This window comes from Cloeon dipterum, chromosome 1 (genome assembly GCF_949628265.1).
Source record: "Cloeon dipterum chromosome 1, ieCloDipt1.1, whole genome shotgun sequence".
Lineage (NCBI taxonomy): Eukaryota > Metazoa > Arthropoda > Insecta > Ephemeroptera > Baetidae > Cloeon > Cloeon dipterum.
In genome coordinates this window covers 33715470-33733053 of record NC_088786.1, presented here as the reverse complement: position 1 = coordinate 33733053, position 17584 = coordinate 33715470, and the positions used below count along the sequence as shown (strand labels likewise).

Below are 17584 nucleotides of genomic sequence, written 5' to 3'. Positions count from 1 at the left end.
CCATTCAGATAAAACGCGCACACCGTGCAGATGCAATCCCGAAGTCTCTCCAATTGATATCTCGCCGGCTGTGTTGCATATTGCAATCCAATCTCTTATATGCAAATGCAAAGGAAACTCGGCAGTGACGAATCCAATGCCAGATGCTGCTCCACTAGTCAAATGTGATGAGAGCAGATCTACTCGATTTGTTAGGCGTGTATACGCATGACTGCGTAAAACTATGCTCTCTGCTTGAGAATTGTGTCTGGATAAACTTTAGTTTACAGAAAATAATGATGTCTCCGGGGATTTTCCTTTAATGGAGACTTTTTTTAGCCGGCTCTTATAAAAGTTCTTCTGCTTATTCTGTGCTCTCAAGGCGCACTTTTATTTAAAAAAATGTGTTCTTTTTTATGAATGCAAGCTCAGGCACAGTAATATTCTCTCATTTCCTCAGGAAGTTTTTTTTTCAATATTATTTATATAGTAGTTTTGATGCTTGAATCACAATTTCAACAAACACGACTTAAAATCATGTAGAATAAATTCCCTTTGATTGTTTTTTATGTATTATGTCCTTATTTAAAATATATGCACAAATTTTAACATTATTTTTTATCAATACACCCAGAGAGCTGTACAGAGCCAAAATTGAAACAATTTTTAAAATGCTAAACTATTAAATATTCCATAATTAACCTGTTGAGTGCAATGAGCACAATTGTTCAGTTTTTCTAACTTGTTTGCTCAATAAGAGACTAAATATCAAAATTGTTCATGAGGAAAAATTGACGTTGATGCTGGATTTTGACCTTAGAAAAAATTTCACACACAAAAGATGCATTTAATTTGTTTTATCCTCGTTTACAGCGTGGTTCCCGATCCAACTTCATTATTTCATCCTATTCGCTCCACGGTCATCATCAAAACGCTGCGTTTCTTTAGAATTGTTATGGCTTTAAGTAACTTCTCTCGGAGGAAAATAACATAATATGAGGTTAGGGGTTTTAAAATTAAATAGGAAAAATATGCAAACTTCATTAAAGCTTCTACATAGGCTGTAACAGATTAAAATATTTAGTTACAAAAATTCTAACTAATAGTCAACGCTACACATTGTAGGAATCTTTTAAATATATTCTGGTTCTTTCAAACTCTATTGTGAGCTGGCTTTTTTAGATTTATTTCAATATTTTAGTGAGGAATATCCAAAATCTTTCAGTTCCTTTTTTTAACAAGCCCGTCGGCTCGAATAGTTAAGGCATTCTCAGGAGTGCCAAAACAATGGGAGATATTTGAGCAGTTCGGGGATCTATTTCTTGCTGCCCAATGTCAGAAATGGCAAAGGTGGTTAGTTTAGTGACTTGAAATGCTCAAATAGTTAAACGGGCTGGGAGGCACACCAGTTCCGACTCGACACTTGCTGGTTTTGCACCTTTCCAGCGGCTTTAGGGACAAAAATGTCTAGAGTTTAAAAAAGACCTCGGTGGGAGGAGGCAAAAAGATGGCCACATTGGGCTCAAGCTCCTCTGCGTCCATTCGGGCCCCATGTTCCACCCAGTGAGCCCTTACCCCTCGGGATGTGCTGAGCAGAGGTTTTAAAAAATCTTGTAAGAATGAATCCTCGAGTGTCTCCTCTGAAAAAATAAGAATTTTTAATACTTCAGTGCAAAACTCAGTAGAATCCTAAGAACTGACGAATTTTAATTTTAGTTCCTTGACCAAAAAGTGCATCGAAACTTTCAGAAATCATTATACCAATCCGATCCATTCTCCTAGTTGATATTGTATTCATCAGATAGCAATGAATTAATTAATAATTTGCGTCTCCTTGCAGGCGAGCTTCCGGCCGCGGTGCAGCACGGAACGTCTGGTCAAGCCCCAGTGACCCCGCTGCTCGGTGTGCTTGTCATACTGTCACACCTGGTGGTCACGTGCCAGTCCAGGTGACGTCTCGTGGGACTCGAAGGTAACTTTGATCGACGCGCAAATAAATAAAAGGGCCGGCGCCTTAATTGCGTTCAAAAGTATAAATCTCGTGCTGCCGCACTGGCACCGCCTCGCGCATGCAATTAATAATGAACGCCCGGCGCTCGCAGCGTGTGCGCAATTTGCATACGGGAAACGGTTATTTCGCTACTCGTGCGAGAGAGTGCTGCAATCGCAAACAATAATAATTCATTGCAATAAGCAGCAGCAGCGGCAGCCAAGGTGCGCTTTAATTTTAATTTGCTCAGCTCCCTTCCGCGCCTCTCAACTTGTAAAGGATTAATCAGGCGCAGTTTTGCTTGATTGCAGCGCTTTGACGCGATTAATGATTCGAGAGAGCACACGCTGCTGTTCAGTCAATATTTCCGTATTTCTCGCTCCGCAAGGAGTTTGTTGTGTTTTGCTGCCGCCTTCCACTCGACAGAGAGCCACTCGAGTATAATTTAATAAATGAACCCATATACGTGCGATTTAGCGTATGGAAAGTTCGGAAAATGCAGCCATGAATTCACAGAGGCGTGTTTAATTTAACTGGATACAGTCGACATCGTAAAATAGATAATATGACAATCGAGTGCTTCGTGCGGAATCTTGATTGCGCTCAATAAATTCTTGGATTTTGCTATTTGATCAAGTTTAGCAAAGCTTCCACTGCTAACTTAAGCTGGAAACGCATCCAATCGTAGCGTCAGTTGAATATCAAAGCCTGAGACGTGGCTTTCATTCTAAATTGTTTTCCTTAATGCTGATCGTCAACTACGTGATGATGAACCTCCTTCATTCAATTAGTTACTCTGCTTGATTCCAAATTCAATTTATTTTAACTAGAGAAGGAAGTAACCGAACTGCTAATTTAGTGACGCGAATGTATTCACGGCTCTTTTTGCCACCGCTCATATTTGATTGAGCAGGAAGTGCGGCCGTCATAAATATGAGGAATATGAAACGAACATTTCCACTTTTGGAATTTCATGATGTTGAAAGCAGGAATTTCACGCTTTGAGATATGTTTTTTTTTTAATAAAAAAAAAGGATAAAATGGGCCAGTGCGCTTTTTTGAGAGGGGGTTGTATGCAGGGAGAGCGAGTGTTAAGGTTGACAGGATTTCATCACACATATTCGTTTGTGCTCTGATATGCATACGTTAAAAAAGTATTCCAAAATTGCCAAAATTGTGAGATATATTTAAAAGCAGATAAAAACACTGATTCATATGAGCCAAATGTGTACCTGATGAATCCACAAGCCCAAATACTGCCATTTCTGCGCTGTGTAAATTTCGATATTGAAATATTTTTAATTAAAAACATTTGTTAAACCAACAAAAAGTTTTAATTAAGGGAAAGTGGAAATTGAATGGTGGGAACATTAATTTGAAGGCATGATATTTCACAATGCCATACATATTATATTTTCTAAGAAAACCTTCCCTTACTTTCTGAACTCTAGAAAACTACTTAACTTTATAGTCAGAGCTATTCCAATGAGTGATAAGATGTCTGTAATAAACGAACTTCTCCGCAATATAAAAAGTATTATTCCGTTTATGAATTGATGAAATCTGGACTGATGTACGAAATCACAGACTCACCGAAAGAGCTGCTTTCAAGATTGCTTGTCAAACTTTCATGTGTTGCTTGGATAATAACCAAGATTTTTTATTTTTATTTCAATAAAAACAATTTCAGCTGTCGCAAACCACAAGAATAAATATTATTATGTCTCATGCTTCTTTTGTGTTTGATAAAAATCACTATTTGAAATTTCTATTCTGCAAAGATGCTTATGGCAAAATTATTGTTTTCTAGTCTTGATTGTAAAAACTTTTTATTGAACAAAATAAAATTTTGCCAGCGCACTGAGGTCGTTGTCGTGAAAGCAGCTCTTGTGGGGCGTAACTTTTTATTACTATATCTCTCTCTCCACTGGTGCATTTTCACGGCCGTAAAACGTTACTATGTGTACTTCAAAACGAATTTTTCCGGTGTCTACATCGTGTGTCAGCACAATCGTCATCATTTGTCGAGGTTAATGGGGTAATCAGAGTTTTCGATTGCAGATCGGATCAGCCCTGGCCGACGCTAGAGAAGGTCGAACCAAAAGTCTAATACCTGTTTCATCCCAACACGAGAGGGTGCGAATTCAGCGAGATCGCCTCGAGTGAGCAGAAACTATGAACACACATGCGTGCCAAAGTGTGTTGCGCACCGCGGACTCGTGCGTTTTTATACCTGGTGCAGAGGATGCTGTGTTTCAAGATTAAAAAGAGAACTATATTTCACAATAGTCATATCAAAAAAGTTTTTTTGAAAGAAGCAGCGGAACCAATTAAGGAACGGTCGTGTGCTTTTTGGAAGAAGTGAGAGCGAAACAGACTCGTGGAAGTTGAGCCGGTTTCTCGTCGTGAATATGTGTCTGTAAAATAACGGATCAATTGTGAGCATGAGTTTCTATGTTAATTAACCTGATTATTATAAATTGTAACAATATTAGAGATTGGGAAATATATCAATGTGTTGTTTCAAACAATAAAATGGATAAAATGCTATTGATTGATTTCATTGCATAAAATGACTTAATATTAAATTAATTATCATAATATATACGATTATAATTTTCAGTTGGAGGAATAAAAAAATATGGAAAAGTCAAAAAGGTATTTTACAATGATAGGATTAGTTAAGAAAGTAAATAAGAGCACCAGTGCAAATTCTAACTAAAGCATGCATAATAAAGGCATGAAATTTTGCCGGTTGTGACGACAGCAATAAAGCAGTCCGGCGTGCTCCAACTAGGTGGCAGCTGGGGTTCCACCCCGGTGCACACCCCTGCGCTCACCCTTGCGTCGAGCGACACGAGAGTAAAACTCGCGAACTCCGACAGTCAAGCTGCGATTTCGTTTGAAAAAAGGCGGAATTTCCCTCACTCCGAAATACATAAGACGAAAAATTCCACGCTTCTGGAGCCTGGTCCGCTTTGCAATATGTGAGGGCCGATTCGTCGGTGAGCCCGGGATGGAGCAGTACAAGGTGTTGGGCCACATTGGCGAGGGGGCCCACGGGGTGGTGCAGCGGGCATTGCACAGGCCCACGGGCCGCGACGTGGCCTTGAAGAAGCTGTACGTGCGCCGACCCGACGAGCAGGTGCCGATCCAGATTCTCAGGGAGATCAAACTGCTGCAGAAGGTGCAGTGCAAACACGTAGGGCTGCCGCGGTAATTAATCTAGAGTGTAGCCGATGCACTAATCCGGTTTGATTGGCAGGTGATTAAATTACTCGAAGTGCTGCCGCAGGGCATCTGCTTTGTGCTTGTTTTCGAGTACATGCCCACCGGACTGGCGGAAATGATCAAAGACGCGCGCGCTCCTTTGACAGAGGCCCAAATCAAGAGATACTTGGAAATGCTGCTACAAGGAGTCGAATATCTGCACGCGCAGTATATCATGCACAGAGTAAGATCCTTGCCTTTCACTTCTGTTCTGTCTTTCACGCAGCAAGCGCGCGCGTGTGTGTGTGTAGGACCTGAAACCGGCGAACCTGCTCGTCAGCTACAAAGGCGTTTTGAAAATCGCCGATCTCGGCCAGGCGCGTATGTTTGACGAAAGGGCCACCGAGGAGAGGCCGTACTCGCACCAAGTTGCGTCCAGGTGGTACAGGGCGCCCGAACTGCTCTACGGCGCTAAAGTGTACACCGAGGCTGTTGACTTGTGGGCCGTGGGCTGTGTTTTTGGAGAAATGATCACCAAAGCGCCGATCTTCCGGGTATTTTTTCCTAATTTTTGGTTGGATCTAATTCATTTTTATAAGATAGGACATTTTATTTTACTGTCAGTAAAGTCGAAAGAATGAAACTTAAAATATTTTGGAAACTTCTGCTTTTTCAATCTTGATTAACTTTGTTTTTTAATAAATTGCACCGTTAGATGAGTTTCCAGAGCATCATTTGTGAAAGTTTTAACTGTAGAAACATATCTAGGGAACTTCGTCTTTGAACGAAGCATATTATAGCAGAAAAATTACTCTTATTACTCTAATTCAACTAAAAGTTTGTTTAATCTCAATAAAACTAAAATCTCGTTTGCAATATATAATAATGTTTTAATTGTTCCGCAAAAAACGGTCAAGCTAGCCAATTTGTTTTTTTTAAATTAGTTTTTTGCTCGAATTGGTTTGATTAGTAAAAAAATAATCTTGCATTTTCTTGCATTTTGGACAGCTGCTGTTTTGCTCTCTCAGACCTCATCAGCAGTGCTTTAACTGAACGGCAAAATTCAATCTGCTCCAGTAAATTTAAATTCACCGAACACAATTATATTTTAGAGAAACAAGTGACGAAATCTTGCAAGACCCCACCATTTGCGAAAAAAAAACTTTCTAGAAAGATTTCACAAGCACAAAATTCCATAATTTATTTTGAAGCAATTTTGAAAAGCAGCAAAGTCAGCCATTAGAGTTAATTATATCCTTTATGGTTTGAATTTCATACGAGACAAATTATTTCCAAATTTTCCAATTGAAACTAATTATATTAAACTCGTATATCTTTTAGGGTGAGAGTGACATCGAACAGCTGTGTGTTGTGCAGAAACTGATGGGAACTCCAAGCACCAAAGATTGGTCTCAATTAGAATCGCTTCCAGACTACAATAAAATAACATTCCTGCCTATGAAAGCTGTGCCGTTCGAACAGGTGATCCCGCGATGTAGTTCTTCCGCTTTGGATTTGGCAAAGAGATTCCTGGTGTATAATCCTGATGCAAGAATTTCAGCGAAAGCAGTGGGTGCAATCTTTAAAAGAAATGACAACTTTTATTGACTCCGATTTTCACAGGCGCTTGAACACAAGTATTTCTTTAGCATGCCTCTTCCGTGTCCCATGCCGGAGATGCCCAAGCCTTTCGATGGGCACCGAGAAAAAATCAATTCTAAAGAATGCGACACTGGTGACTCAAGTGGGCTGCTTTTTCAAAAGTTTAATAAAATCCAAATTAATTGAAACATCATCTTTCTTTTCTCTAAATTTCCGGACACCAATTGTTTGCAAGTGGGTCAGAAACAAAGAAGGTGCGAAGTGAAATCGCTCCATCGCCGGCGTAAAGGTCAGTGAAGCATTTTGGTGCGCTTGGCACAATAAAAAGAAAATCATCGAGCGAAATATTTTCGTCGTAGTGGCGAATGTTGGGACGCACTTGAGCCCTGCCGAAGCTCTGGAAACCCAGGCCGACAAAGTCGACACCAACATACAACAAGAACCACGGCTCAAAGTCGTTGCAGTTGCCGTCCACCCTCACTGCGGTATACATGTGAAATCCTGCAAAAATGTTTGAAATTAACTTCTCCCGCTGATGTGAGAAGCATTTTATATATTATATTATATAGGCTTTGAAATATCAATGAAAGACTGCAGCTAGTAGGGCATTATTTCAGTTTAATTTAAGGCAAAATTTTACCGAGCTGTACATTGACAATAATTACATTCAATGGATCAATCGTTGTTGGTAGTGTTTAGCAGGTAATGAAACTGAGAGGCTGGGAGACGAAGAAAGTATGGAGGGAGATTGCACCATCGAAATCAAACAAGTCCAAGAAACATTGAGGTGCATCCGGCACAACATAATTAATTGCGGCGCGCGGAATATTTTCGCTGTAGTGGCGAATGTTAGGTCGAACAACTGGCTTTCCGAAGCTCTGGAAACCAAGTCCAACGAAAGTATCTCCGGTATACATCAAGAACCACGGGTCGAATTTATCGCATGAGCCAGTGGGATACATTTCAGTGTAGTAGTGAATTCCTGAAATTAAACAAATCCCATGCATTCCAATCGGTGTATATAAGGCTAATTTATTGTGTGGCTTGATCGATCAGCTTGAGGCCCCGATTTAAGTAAAGAAATTTATAGAAAAAAATTGACTCACCCATGCCAGGCACGCAGTTGCACAGAAGGTAATTGGTGTTGGCCTCCAGATCAAATCTGTCGAGGGGAATCTGCACTGCATTTTTGTAACTGTCTCCTTTCTGCACCCACAGCTCAACGATGGTTCCTTCAGACAAGTCAGTGCGGCCACCGTTGTCAAGCACGGCTATATGATAAACCCAGAATTAGTTTAAAGCAGTTGAAACTAAATCAACTATGCATTACTGGGGTTGACAAAGAATGCAGTGCCTGTCCAGACGTTGCGTCCGAATATGGTCGTGCGGCGGAAAGAGGGGACGATTTCGTAACTGTAGTTTCCAGACACACTGGCAATGTCCTCATCGGGGATCTGGAAATTGTAATGTAGTTTTGTCCCGTGAATTAATGGAAAGACTTACGCTGTACTGCTCTCCTGCAATGAATCCGTTGAGGTCAAACAACACGCAGTACCTCTCGTTGTCGTTCTCGCAGTGGATGGTGAACGGATCTCCAGCATCTCCCGGCACTTGGACCCAGCTTATGGCGTCATTGTCCAGTCCACCTTTGGTCGTCGGAATGCTGTAAAGGCTGTCGTCAGCGACAGTCGGAGACCACTTAGCTGTTGAAGAGACACACACAAAGAAAAAATAAATCTAGATTCTGGGCAGACTCTGCCGCAAAGGGAAAGTATTCCTTTCGGCAGTGTCCGTTTAGGTTAGCCAAATTAAAGCAAAGAATGCGAGTCGGTGGCTTCAAATTGCATTCCCACGCCCGTGTTTGTCGCCCCCGCAGCAAGCAAGCAAGGGGTGGGTATGCAACACCCTCGACTCTCTCGCTCTCATTCCGCTGGCTCCTCTCATCCATCATGCATGTTGCCGGGCGCAAGATATAATGCTCATCACGCGTATACTCACCCACCAAAGCGTCGTGGATTCCAGCTGCAACACACAAGAAAATCGATTAGGGAAATATTTTTCTCCGCTTTTTTCTCATTTGCCGCGTGGGAAAGTGTGCACTTCACGCTGCTCGCGAGCAAAAAGGACGACGACACGCACGCCCGAATTTTGAAAGGCGTCGAGAGAGCTAGCGCACTCCGCAAGAAGTATCATCTCCTCGAAACCACTTAATACAAGTAGTGAGAGGGCTTTCATTTATCCTCCTCGTCGTTAAAAATAATTCTATTCGAATCCTAATCACATTGGAATGTAATACTAAATTTCAGCCTTAAAAGATGGACGAATTTTTACATTCTTCGGCCAAATCTCTAGCTTGTCAGATCCGATATATAATATATCACGCGGAGCAGATACAGCAGAGGCTGTGCGGTGATTAAATCTCCATCCCAAAAAGTTTTGCGGGAGCGCCTCCTCTCTAATGGGAATGAAAACTTTAAATTGTTATCTCTCAACTCGCGAACGCCGTCCCGGCAAATACACCAATCACTGTACATATATAAATCAGAGCAGAGTGGAGAGGCGCACCGGTGATATCAATTGCTCTCAAAAACTGCGCGCTCCGTGATTGATTTTCGCGGCAAAACTTTATGCTCCGGCCCTTTTTTCCCGAGCCGCCGCTCTTCAGAAAGACATTAGTTCTCATCAAACGCAGCAATTTCGAACGGAATTGGCAGTGCATGGATCAGTCAATGGTGGTAAAAGTTTCTGCGGGAAAACCTGCTGCTGGCCACGGTAAAAGTTTTACTCCCCAACACTTAGGAAAAAGTGTACCGTGTTTGGTAAGATCGTTTACAATAATTAGCTGAAATAAAATACCTACTTGTTTATTTCTGTCATATCTGCGTTAAAAATGAAATGATTAAAAATTATAAAGTAAGAAATTTCTCTTACAGCAAACCAATTAATAATTAAACTGGCTTTTCACTTTTTTAATCTATTTTCTAATTTTAACAAAATTGAAAGAAAACAACGTGCACACTTTTTGTATGATTTTTGGGTTTAAAAATTGAGGTTAAATATTTTTTTTACGAATTTGCCACTTTTATAGTCTTTATTCTAAAGGCTAACCCATATTTAAAATGCATCAATTACCTCCCCTATCAATTGACAAATATTTAATTTCAGATAACCTTTTTTTCTCTGATTTCATTCTAATTTTAGCGACCTCTGGAGCAGTCAAAGCTCTTTTGTAGAATTATGCGTTTATCGTTTTCAAGGTGTTCAAAAGGCTGTGCGAGAAAGTCACACTTCTTTTGGCTGGAACACACACACACAGAAGAGAAGCGTCGTCACTCGTCACTCTAATTATATTTAATTGAATAAGTTTGCGAGTGTCTCTCGGCAGCAAGGGGGAGAGAAGAAGTAATAATTTCGTCACCTGCGCGCACTCCTCGTCAAAAGCAACGTGTCAGCCCCCCATAAATACCCACCCACCCACCCCCGCTGACGGGGGTGAATCTCGTCACGTCGAAAGTCACTGCTCGGTTCGATCTTCGGAAAGCAAGCCTCCCGACGCGGAGTAGGTTCCTTGTCATTTCTCGCCGCGCGCGTGAGCCGGGCAAACATAACTCTGTAATTAGCACATTTCAGCGCGCCGCGCGCGTCTTCTAATCCGACGAGCCCTCCGCTTTTATATATACACCAGCGAGTGTCATGTGGATGTGCATGTACAGGTGTAACGTGCTCGCGTGTGTAGGTAGCAAGGAAAGGTGCCACCGAGGCTACAAATTAACGTTGCGCGTGCTCCTTTGGAATAATGTCGATGGCGGAATTATGCGGGGAATTAAGCACACTCCAGGCTGCATTTTGACTAAATAATGATCGCCACTTTGACACCCTAGGGGGAAGCGCACAACGTTTGCAGCACGCCGTCGTCTCTAGCGTGCTCGGTCCGTATACATAGCGGGCTTAAATTAGGAATTAATGTTAGACAAATTTATCTTATACCGGTGGGAAGATACGCGGAGCGGTTCTCCTATCAAGTAACCCAGAAATACGATACCTATAAGGCTGTGAAAATAAGATTATCTAATTTTTTCAGAGTTTCCAACCTTCAAAACCATCAAGCTATCATACTATTTGATTTAAATTAAACAGTCTACGTCAAATAAAAAGAAATCATCCAAAGAAACAGTGAATGTTTCCCGAGAAACTCCCAGCTAAACGGTCATTGTTGAAACTTGCTTCTATGCGGTTGCAAAGTAAGATTGAGCGTCAAGAAACAAGCGTAATTACTGCTCTCAAACTTCATATCCTGTGATCTTAAAAGTTGACGCAAAAAATTTCCTTTCTTCCGGGGAAGAGTCCGTTGTCAAATCCTGCGGCTAATTAAACTACCATTATTCATATCTAATTTGGCCTGAATTATTATCCCATCACTTTTTTTATCAAGCAAGGCAAAGCTCGGCGCCTCCATCCATAATATCCAAGTTCCAAAGAAAGAAAGAAAGAAAGTTCTAAAACGATTAAAACTTCTTTCTCTCCGTTGATTTACCCTTTTCATCGGCGACGGAAATTGCGTTAAAAAAGTCGTTGCGCATTTGCGAGCGAGCACTCTACCTAGCGCCCCTAATGAAATATTGATTTTGTGGAAAAGGCGGGTTTATCAACTTCAAAGTAATTACTTCCAAATTGGCCACTCGAAGACAAGAGCGACGCTCGAATCTGGAGAACCAGATATGAGATGCGATGAAAATTATCTCCATCGCGACGTTAACGCGCGCAGTCAGAGAAGTTGAGCCTTTCCTGCCTACGTTTGTACGCGCAATCGACCAACTATCCGAATTCCCGCGATAGCTTTTCAAAGGTGATTTTTTTTATTTTGACTGCGATTAGGCCGTCCACTTGCGTTGCCGGTAATCCCTTAATGCCTCGCGCGCGCACGACGCTCCTAAATCATTATAGATGATCGCCTCGATTCCCTTTAGTGTGCTACAAACCGCCCACCGTCGAACACACACGCTGGCTAGCCTGCTTCTATTGACCCTAACATGCATGTTAGAACGTGCCATAAATTATAAAAAAATCCTTTGCAGAGAACTGTGTGAAACTATGGTCATTTTTGTTAAACGGTTATGTTTGAATCCTCCTCCATTAACATCAAAGTTTAAATAAAAATCACCTTTTTAACCCTGATTTTATAGGGATTTAAAATTTCATTCTGTTCATTTGCAACAAGATTTACGTCAAATTTTCTTTAAAAGAAACACAAAATCAGTTCGGTTAATCGCCTTTTAAATGGTATTTTGCATTTTTCTTTACTTTTAAACTGTTACCTCGAATCTTTCTGATAAAAAATGTATTTTTGCTGGATATTAAAAATAATTCGTTGATGGATTTGGCTCATCATAATATTTAAATACAATTTTTTATATACAATCAGCGGGGTCCAGATGTGCGATGAAATTAGTTCCCATTGCGCAGATCCAAGATGGCGTCTGAAAGCTCTCTTTGGATTGCCGTACCGGTGTCAAGAGTTTGTTTTTACGATCCAAAAGACACAATTAGTTAAGTGTAATGCAAATTATGTCAAAATATTGACCAAAACACCAAAACTTGCTTCTTTTCGTGACCGTTTTTTCGCGCCATGCTCCACCGGACGCCATGTTTGCGCGCTCGCTGTATATAATCTTATTTTTTTCCAAGGTAAAGTGATCTATTTTTGTCATATCGAAAAAATTAGTCCAAATCATGAAAAGTTAAACGAATCTATTTATTTTATTACTTTTTCCAATAGCAAAATTCTAATAAAATCCTTGTAAACCAAAATATGAAATTTCAATGTTAAATATGTGAAATGTAAAGCAAAGGATAACATCCGGAAAGAGAGTATGAAAGTAAGGCGCGGTGGCTCCACCTGTTGGCAACTTTAATGATTTCTGCAAAGGGCATACTGGAATATTTCCTTATCGGATTAGAAATATTGATTTTGGTTTATTTTTGATACGGTATTAATTTGCTATAATCGCAGAAAAAATATTGATGCAAATTTCGAAAAGTTCTCCAATCTCCGTTAGGGAAAATTTAAATTGTGATGGTTGAGCGGGGCAACTCTTCGTTATAGCACAGTACCAGTGTTATCAAATTTCCCGGGTGGAAAAACAAATTTGCATCCATCACGCGTATACAAAAGGCCTTTGAAAAATCTCATCTGGCGAAAATCGGGCGAGGCTGTCGGGGCGGCGGCGGTGCACATACAGAGAGAGAGAGAGAGCAGAGCGTGTGTATCGTGTTGAACCGCATTTTGCTGATGATGTGTCACATCCAGGAATATAAATAGACTGCCTTTCGTTCTCCCTATACACTGACCGCTAATTATTATTCTGCCACGGACAGTCATTCATTACAGGCGAAGCAACAAGCTGGCCTAATAACCGGCCGCTGGGGAGCGAAGCAGGCAGGCACGGAAAAACGCGCGATAAAAAGCGACTCAGTGCTAATTGCGAATCGCACGTTGCATAATTTTATCCAACGGCGCAGAGCAGCGCGTTTTCAGCCGAGTGTTCATTGTGGGCGGATAAGAACTCAATTAACGGGAGACAATCTGTTGCTGCGCGGGGGCGCAAATGCGGCGCTGTGAAAAATGAGCCTCGGAATGCTTGATTAATGACGGCTTGAGTTGAAGCAGCAAATACCCTGCTGTGCAAGCAAATGTACTAAGCCGAGCTGCAGAAAATTTTTATTCTAATTTTTGCATACACTGTGACAACAAAAAATGAAGCTTTCGTTTATTGTGTCACCTGAATTTTGTTCATAAAAATGGAATGCTTTAAAAACTATTTAAATTTACAAATTTTCCATGAATTTGAACAGTATTTCATTGATTTTATTGTTTTGCTACTTTATTTTATAAAATTAAATAACTTTCCAGGAAAGTTAAACAAGTTTTAGTGAAAATTGTTGAGCTTCTTCAAACTTTCCAAAGTCTCAAGACATGTTCCTCATTAGGAAGGAAAGCTGATTAAATTTACCATGCTCGTTTTTTAATTGGCAAGTTCAAAGAACAGTATTTTAACAGGGCATCGTAAAAAGTCCTTTGAAAGGTAGATTAAATTTATCTTAAGGAGAAACCAAGTATAAATCTTTCAGCTCTTGTTAGTTTTTCCAAGCCATTGATCCAAAAAGTTTTTACAAATTATTATAATCTGCCGACAAAATTAGATCGAAAAAGTAAACATATTTTTAAAAGTGCTGTGAACTTATAAACAAAAAAAGGCGAGTAAATATTTGGCTTTCATGAACCCATCTTTAAGCTCCAGTGGGTTTTGAAATAAAATTATAAACATGACCTTCAAAGCATCAACTGTTTCCCAAAAGAGCCTTTGCGCTCACACACAGAGAATACCGCATATAATCTGATAACACTGTCATCACAATTCGTCAGCAGCTTTCACATTTGATACACTTTTTTAATCACGCTGCACGCGCCGTTCGCTAACAAAATTGACACCGCGTGCCGTGCGCGGCTTTGACCATTTCGATCAATCAATATCAGCAAACAAAGCTCGAACTAACAGCCTCTGACGCAACAAACAAGAGCCTCGAATCTTTAGTTGAAAAATAATGCGCTGGCGTTTGAAACTTTGTATTCGAATTTGCTGACTTTTAACAAGCGCAATGAGTGAGTGAGAGAAGAGCGAAACAAAAATGACGGCGGGTGCTGAACACGGCAAGTTGGCAGAGCAGAACAAAATGAAACAATTTAATTGAGTTCTCTTGTCACAAGTTCTCTGGAGAGTCATATAATTTTTTTCCGGTGACGTTTTCAAGTGGCATATTCCGAGCAGAGCAAACTTGCGACTGTGGGGCGTGCGCCAAGCTAAGAAAACACACGAGAAATTTCGGTACACGCTGCGGGATCGAGTGGGAAAGGGGCAAATTGGGGCGGCTGTCGCAGGCAGGGTGGTTCCGCCCAAACGGCCGGCAGCGATTTTGCCTTGCTCTCGCACGATATCCGACGGCCGTTTGCTTGTTCCGCGCTAACTTTGATATTAATTGAACGACCCGCTTTAATGAGTTATTCGCAGAGATATTGCCGACGACCGTTGTTTACGCAGCGACGAGAGCGAATTATTAGATTACACGAGCGCGTTACATAAGTCATGGCGCTAATTATTACATTTCTCGTCCGCACTCGCTCTTCTCCGAGGAATGGTAATTATTGCCGCGCGGGAGCGTCTCCCTTTATGGCCGGCACAACATTTAATTTCGCCCGGCCGGCACGTTTATTTCTTCAAACGACGACACTAATTATTGTCGGCCAATTATCGTTCTGTTTGCTCAGTTAATGCGGACGGGGGCGACGGCGGCGGTGGATTCGCACTGTAAATGTATAGCAACAAGCGGCACTTTTATATAACCGCCTCGACCGCAAACACGCAGTGGCATTATTTGCACTTTTTATGAAAACGACACGTTCTCATATAATGATACATTTAACGACAGTATGTAACTGTTACTGACTTGCAAGATTGCTGTGAATGAATCACACCGAGTTGGAAGCAATTATAAAGAAGTTGAAAAAAATGTTTGAAACTAATTAATTAATTTTGTGATATGTTACGAGCACCACTTTTTCCTTAAATCAAAATTTAAAAAATTAACTCATTAAAACATTCTATCAGACTGAAGCAATGTTAAATGGTAACTATTGCAGCGACCAAATTTTGTCACTTATTTACTCGATTTGTATACCACGGATATCACTATTTGTAATGTTGTGTCAATCAGATGTATCATTATGAACACCAAGCTCAATTTTTAAATGATGAATTTTTGGTGAACGGTGAGAAAAGTGTCATATTTTTAAATGTTCAACAAAGAGAATTAGTCCAAGAGAAGAGTTGTAAAAATTGATAAGGACGATTGTAGGCTTACAATTAGTGAGTTGCACGCATAATTGCGTTTTATAAAATATGATAATTAACTCTTAAGTCTGATTGGTGTATTCAGGAAAATTTCTGAATCCAAAGAAAGCGAAATCCAAGTTTTCTCAAACGATTTTAGCAATTTTTTGTAGAAACGATGCTAATAAAACGTTCAAAACAAATCGATAAACTTAAAAAGTGCAACAAAATTCAAAAATTGAATTTAAAGACCATATTACAGACTTAAAACGTGTTCTTTGTAGGTAGGAAACATATTGCATACCTGCAGAGGTCACAGCAAGGACGGCGCAAAGCACAACGAGAAGCTTCATTTTTAAATCTTTTGTACTGTGCTCCTCTCGACGGCCAGCGAAAGAATGCTTAACCGGTCAATCAGGATTCGTTTTTATTCTCTTGTACGTCTTGCATTATCACTGCCTTGCGGCTCTCGCCTGACGCTGTGTGGTTTTTGTCGGCGTTACGTAAACAGAGATTAAACACGAGTCCTAAGGTCAAAACCTACATACTCCTTGGAGACGGGCTTTTGCAGAAATTGTGAATGCTTTCTCGTATGGGTGAGCTTGTGTTTGAACAGAGTAAATATATACGCTTCGCTGCGGCAGAGTTGAAAAACAAACCAAGCATTTTCTTTATTATAATTGGACCGAAAAGGTGCAGTTTATATTTTGGATGCGAATTTCACGAACAGAACAAACGTATCAATCATGCGCGCGTACGGGCAAAGAAAACTATTTTCCTCATCAAACAAAATGATATTCATTTCACTTTCAGAGAGAACAAGGAAGTCAGTCTGGCTGGTTCTCTGTTTCTGACATTTTCCCGGCGCTGAGAGCAGAAGAATGGATTTCCGAGCAAAGGAAATTTATACATTTACAGGCAGGTACACAACTCGCAGAGCAACAAATTGCTCCTGGAAAAGCAATTGCTCGCGTGTGCGCAGTCTTTAATTAAGTTGGCGAGTTTGATCGTGTTGGAACACTCGCTTGATAGAGGTGCTGACGTGCGGTTGTCAGGATTGAAGGAATTATTATGTAATTTCGCTTGTTCGACTCGCTTGCCCGCTGAGATAGTCACGTTTTCGGTGGTGCGGCCGCACTTGATCGATCGTTAATCTTGAATTAATATTTGTGTAAGCTTGATTGATTTCCAATGATAAGGATGCGTTAACTAGTTTTCTTGTCAACAGTTTATAATATTTTTTGTCAACTCATCAATTATGATTCATTATTATACTGTGCAAACCAAAAGGTAAAATAGTTTTATTTCGCTAGGTCCATTTCATTTGGCATATATTCAATCATGCTCACAATCGCTATATTACCCCTATGTAATGTCCCCTCGCACCCTGTAATTTTGGCGTCGGCGCCGGGGACACCCCTGTGCTCTAGGCCCCGCGTGACAAAATTCCCAGCGCTTGTCTAGCCCTCTCTTGTCACCGTGCAGTGAGACTTGGCCGACGTCGAGGTCTTCCTCGGCAGGCAAATACTCGCGAAATGCCGGAATTTAGTTTCCCTGAACTCCCTGGACAACACGTTTCCAATGAGGGCTACTGGGCCCCAGTTTTCCTGCGCCATTCCGTCTAAAAAGTAAGCGAAATAAAGACTCCATTGCAATTGATAATAAATTTTTACTAGCGGATATTTTATTATTTTCATTACTGATTTTTCCCATTTTCTGCCCAACTTGATTCAACGCATAGAAAGAAAAGTTTTTGTAATAAATTGCGTAGTTCGTTTAACAAAATCAACCCAGTGCGGAGTTTCTTTATAGTGATACAAAATAAATCTTAACAAACATTTAAGAAAATTAAATTGATTTTTTCCACACCGTTTATTGTCCTTTCAGTTGAGCTAAATTAAGGGAAACAAATTGACCA

General features: G+C 40.6%; 3 protein-coding genes across 4 annotated transcripts in view; 2 read left to right on the top strand and 1 right to left on the bottom strand.

The window, feature by feature from the left end:
- The window catches only part of LOC135947785 (uncharacterized), a 117017-nt gene extending 112498 nt beyond the window's left edge, over positions 1–4519 (top strand). Inside the window, exons 9-10 of the mRNA XM_065496722.1 lie at positions 1820–1951; positions 4031–4519. Of these exons, the coding sequence (XP_065352794.1) occupies positions 1820–1932 (113 nt within the window). The 3' untranslated portion in view covers positions 1933–1951; positions 4031–4519. The remainder of the gene's footprint in view (positions 1–1819; positions 1952–4030) is intronic.
- A 381-nt stretch (positions 4520–4900) lies between these two features.
- LOC135940694 (cyclin-dependent kinase 20-like) lies at positions 4901–6967 on the top strand. The gene is made up of 5 exons (XM_065485696.1): positions 4901–5171; positions 5235–5423; positions 5491–5733; positions 6521–6748; positions 6803–6967. Exons 1-5 carry the CDS (start codon positions 4986–4988, stop codon positions 6965–6967), a joined length of 1011 nt encoding a protein of 336 aa, XP_065341768.1. The 5' UTR covers positions 4901–4985.
- Positions 6963–16116, bottom strand: LOC135940738 (uncharacterized). Of its 2 annotated transcripts, none has more exons than XM_065485767.1 (6): positions 15971–16116; positions 8780–8803; positions 8285–8484; positions 8112–8235; positions 7888–8052; positions 6963–7282 (listed from the first exon to the last, which is right to left on the bottom strand). In XM_065485767.1, exons 1-6 carry the CDS (start codon positions 16017–16019, stop codon positions 6987–6989), a joined length of 858 nt encoding a protein of 285 aa, XP_065341839.1. In that variant the 5' UTR covers positions 16020–16116; the 3' UTR covers positions 6963–6986. The 2 variants fall into 2 exon arrangements, with proteins under 2 accessions (XP_065341839.1, XP_065341845.1); XM_065485773.1 differs by lacking the exon at positions 6963–7282 and adding an exon at positions 7380–7763 and having other exon boundaries at positions 15971–16107.
- Positions 16117–17584: the final 1468 nt, after the last annotated feature.

Excerpts from the sequence above, each read along its gene's own strand:
- LOC135940694 (XM_065485696.1), top strand. The coding sequence starts at position 4,986 with ATGGAGCAGTACAAGGTGTTGGGCCACATTGGCGAGGGGGCCCACGGG. Across the intron at positions 5,172-5,234 it reads AGAAGGTGCAGTGCAAACAC|GTGATTAAATTACTCGAAGT; the intron begins GTAGGGCTGCCG and ends TTTGATTGGCAG. Across the intron at positions 5,424-5,490 it reads CGCAGTATATCATGCACAGA|GACCTGAAACCGGCGAACCT; the intron begins GTAAGATCCTTG and ends GTGTGTGTGTAG.
- LOC135940738 (XM_065485767.1), bottom strand. The coding sequence starts at position 16,019 with ATGAAGCTTCTCGTTGTGCTTTGCGCCGTCCTTGCTGTGACCTCTGCA. Across the intron at positions 8,804-15,970 it reads CCTTGCTGTGACCTCTGCAG|CTGGAATCCACGACGCTTTG; the intron begins GTATGCAATATG and ends TGTGTGTTGCAG. Across the intron at positions 7,283-7,887 it reads CAACTGCGTGCCTGGCATGG|GATTTCACATGTATACCGCA; the intron begins GTGAGTCAATTT and ends ACATTTTTGCAG.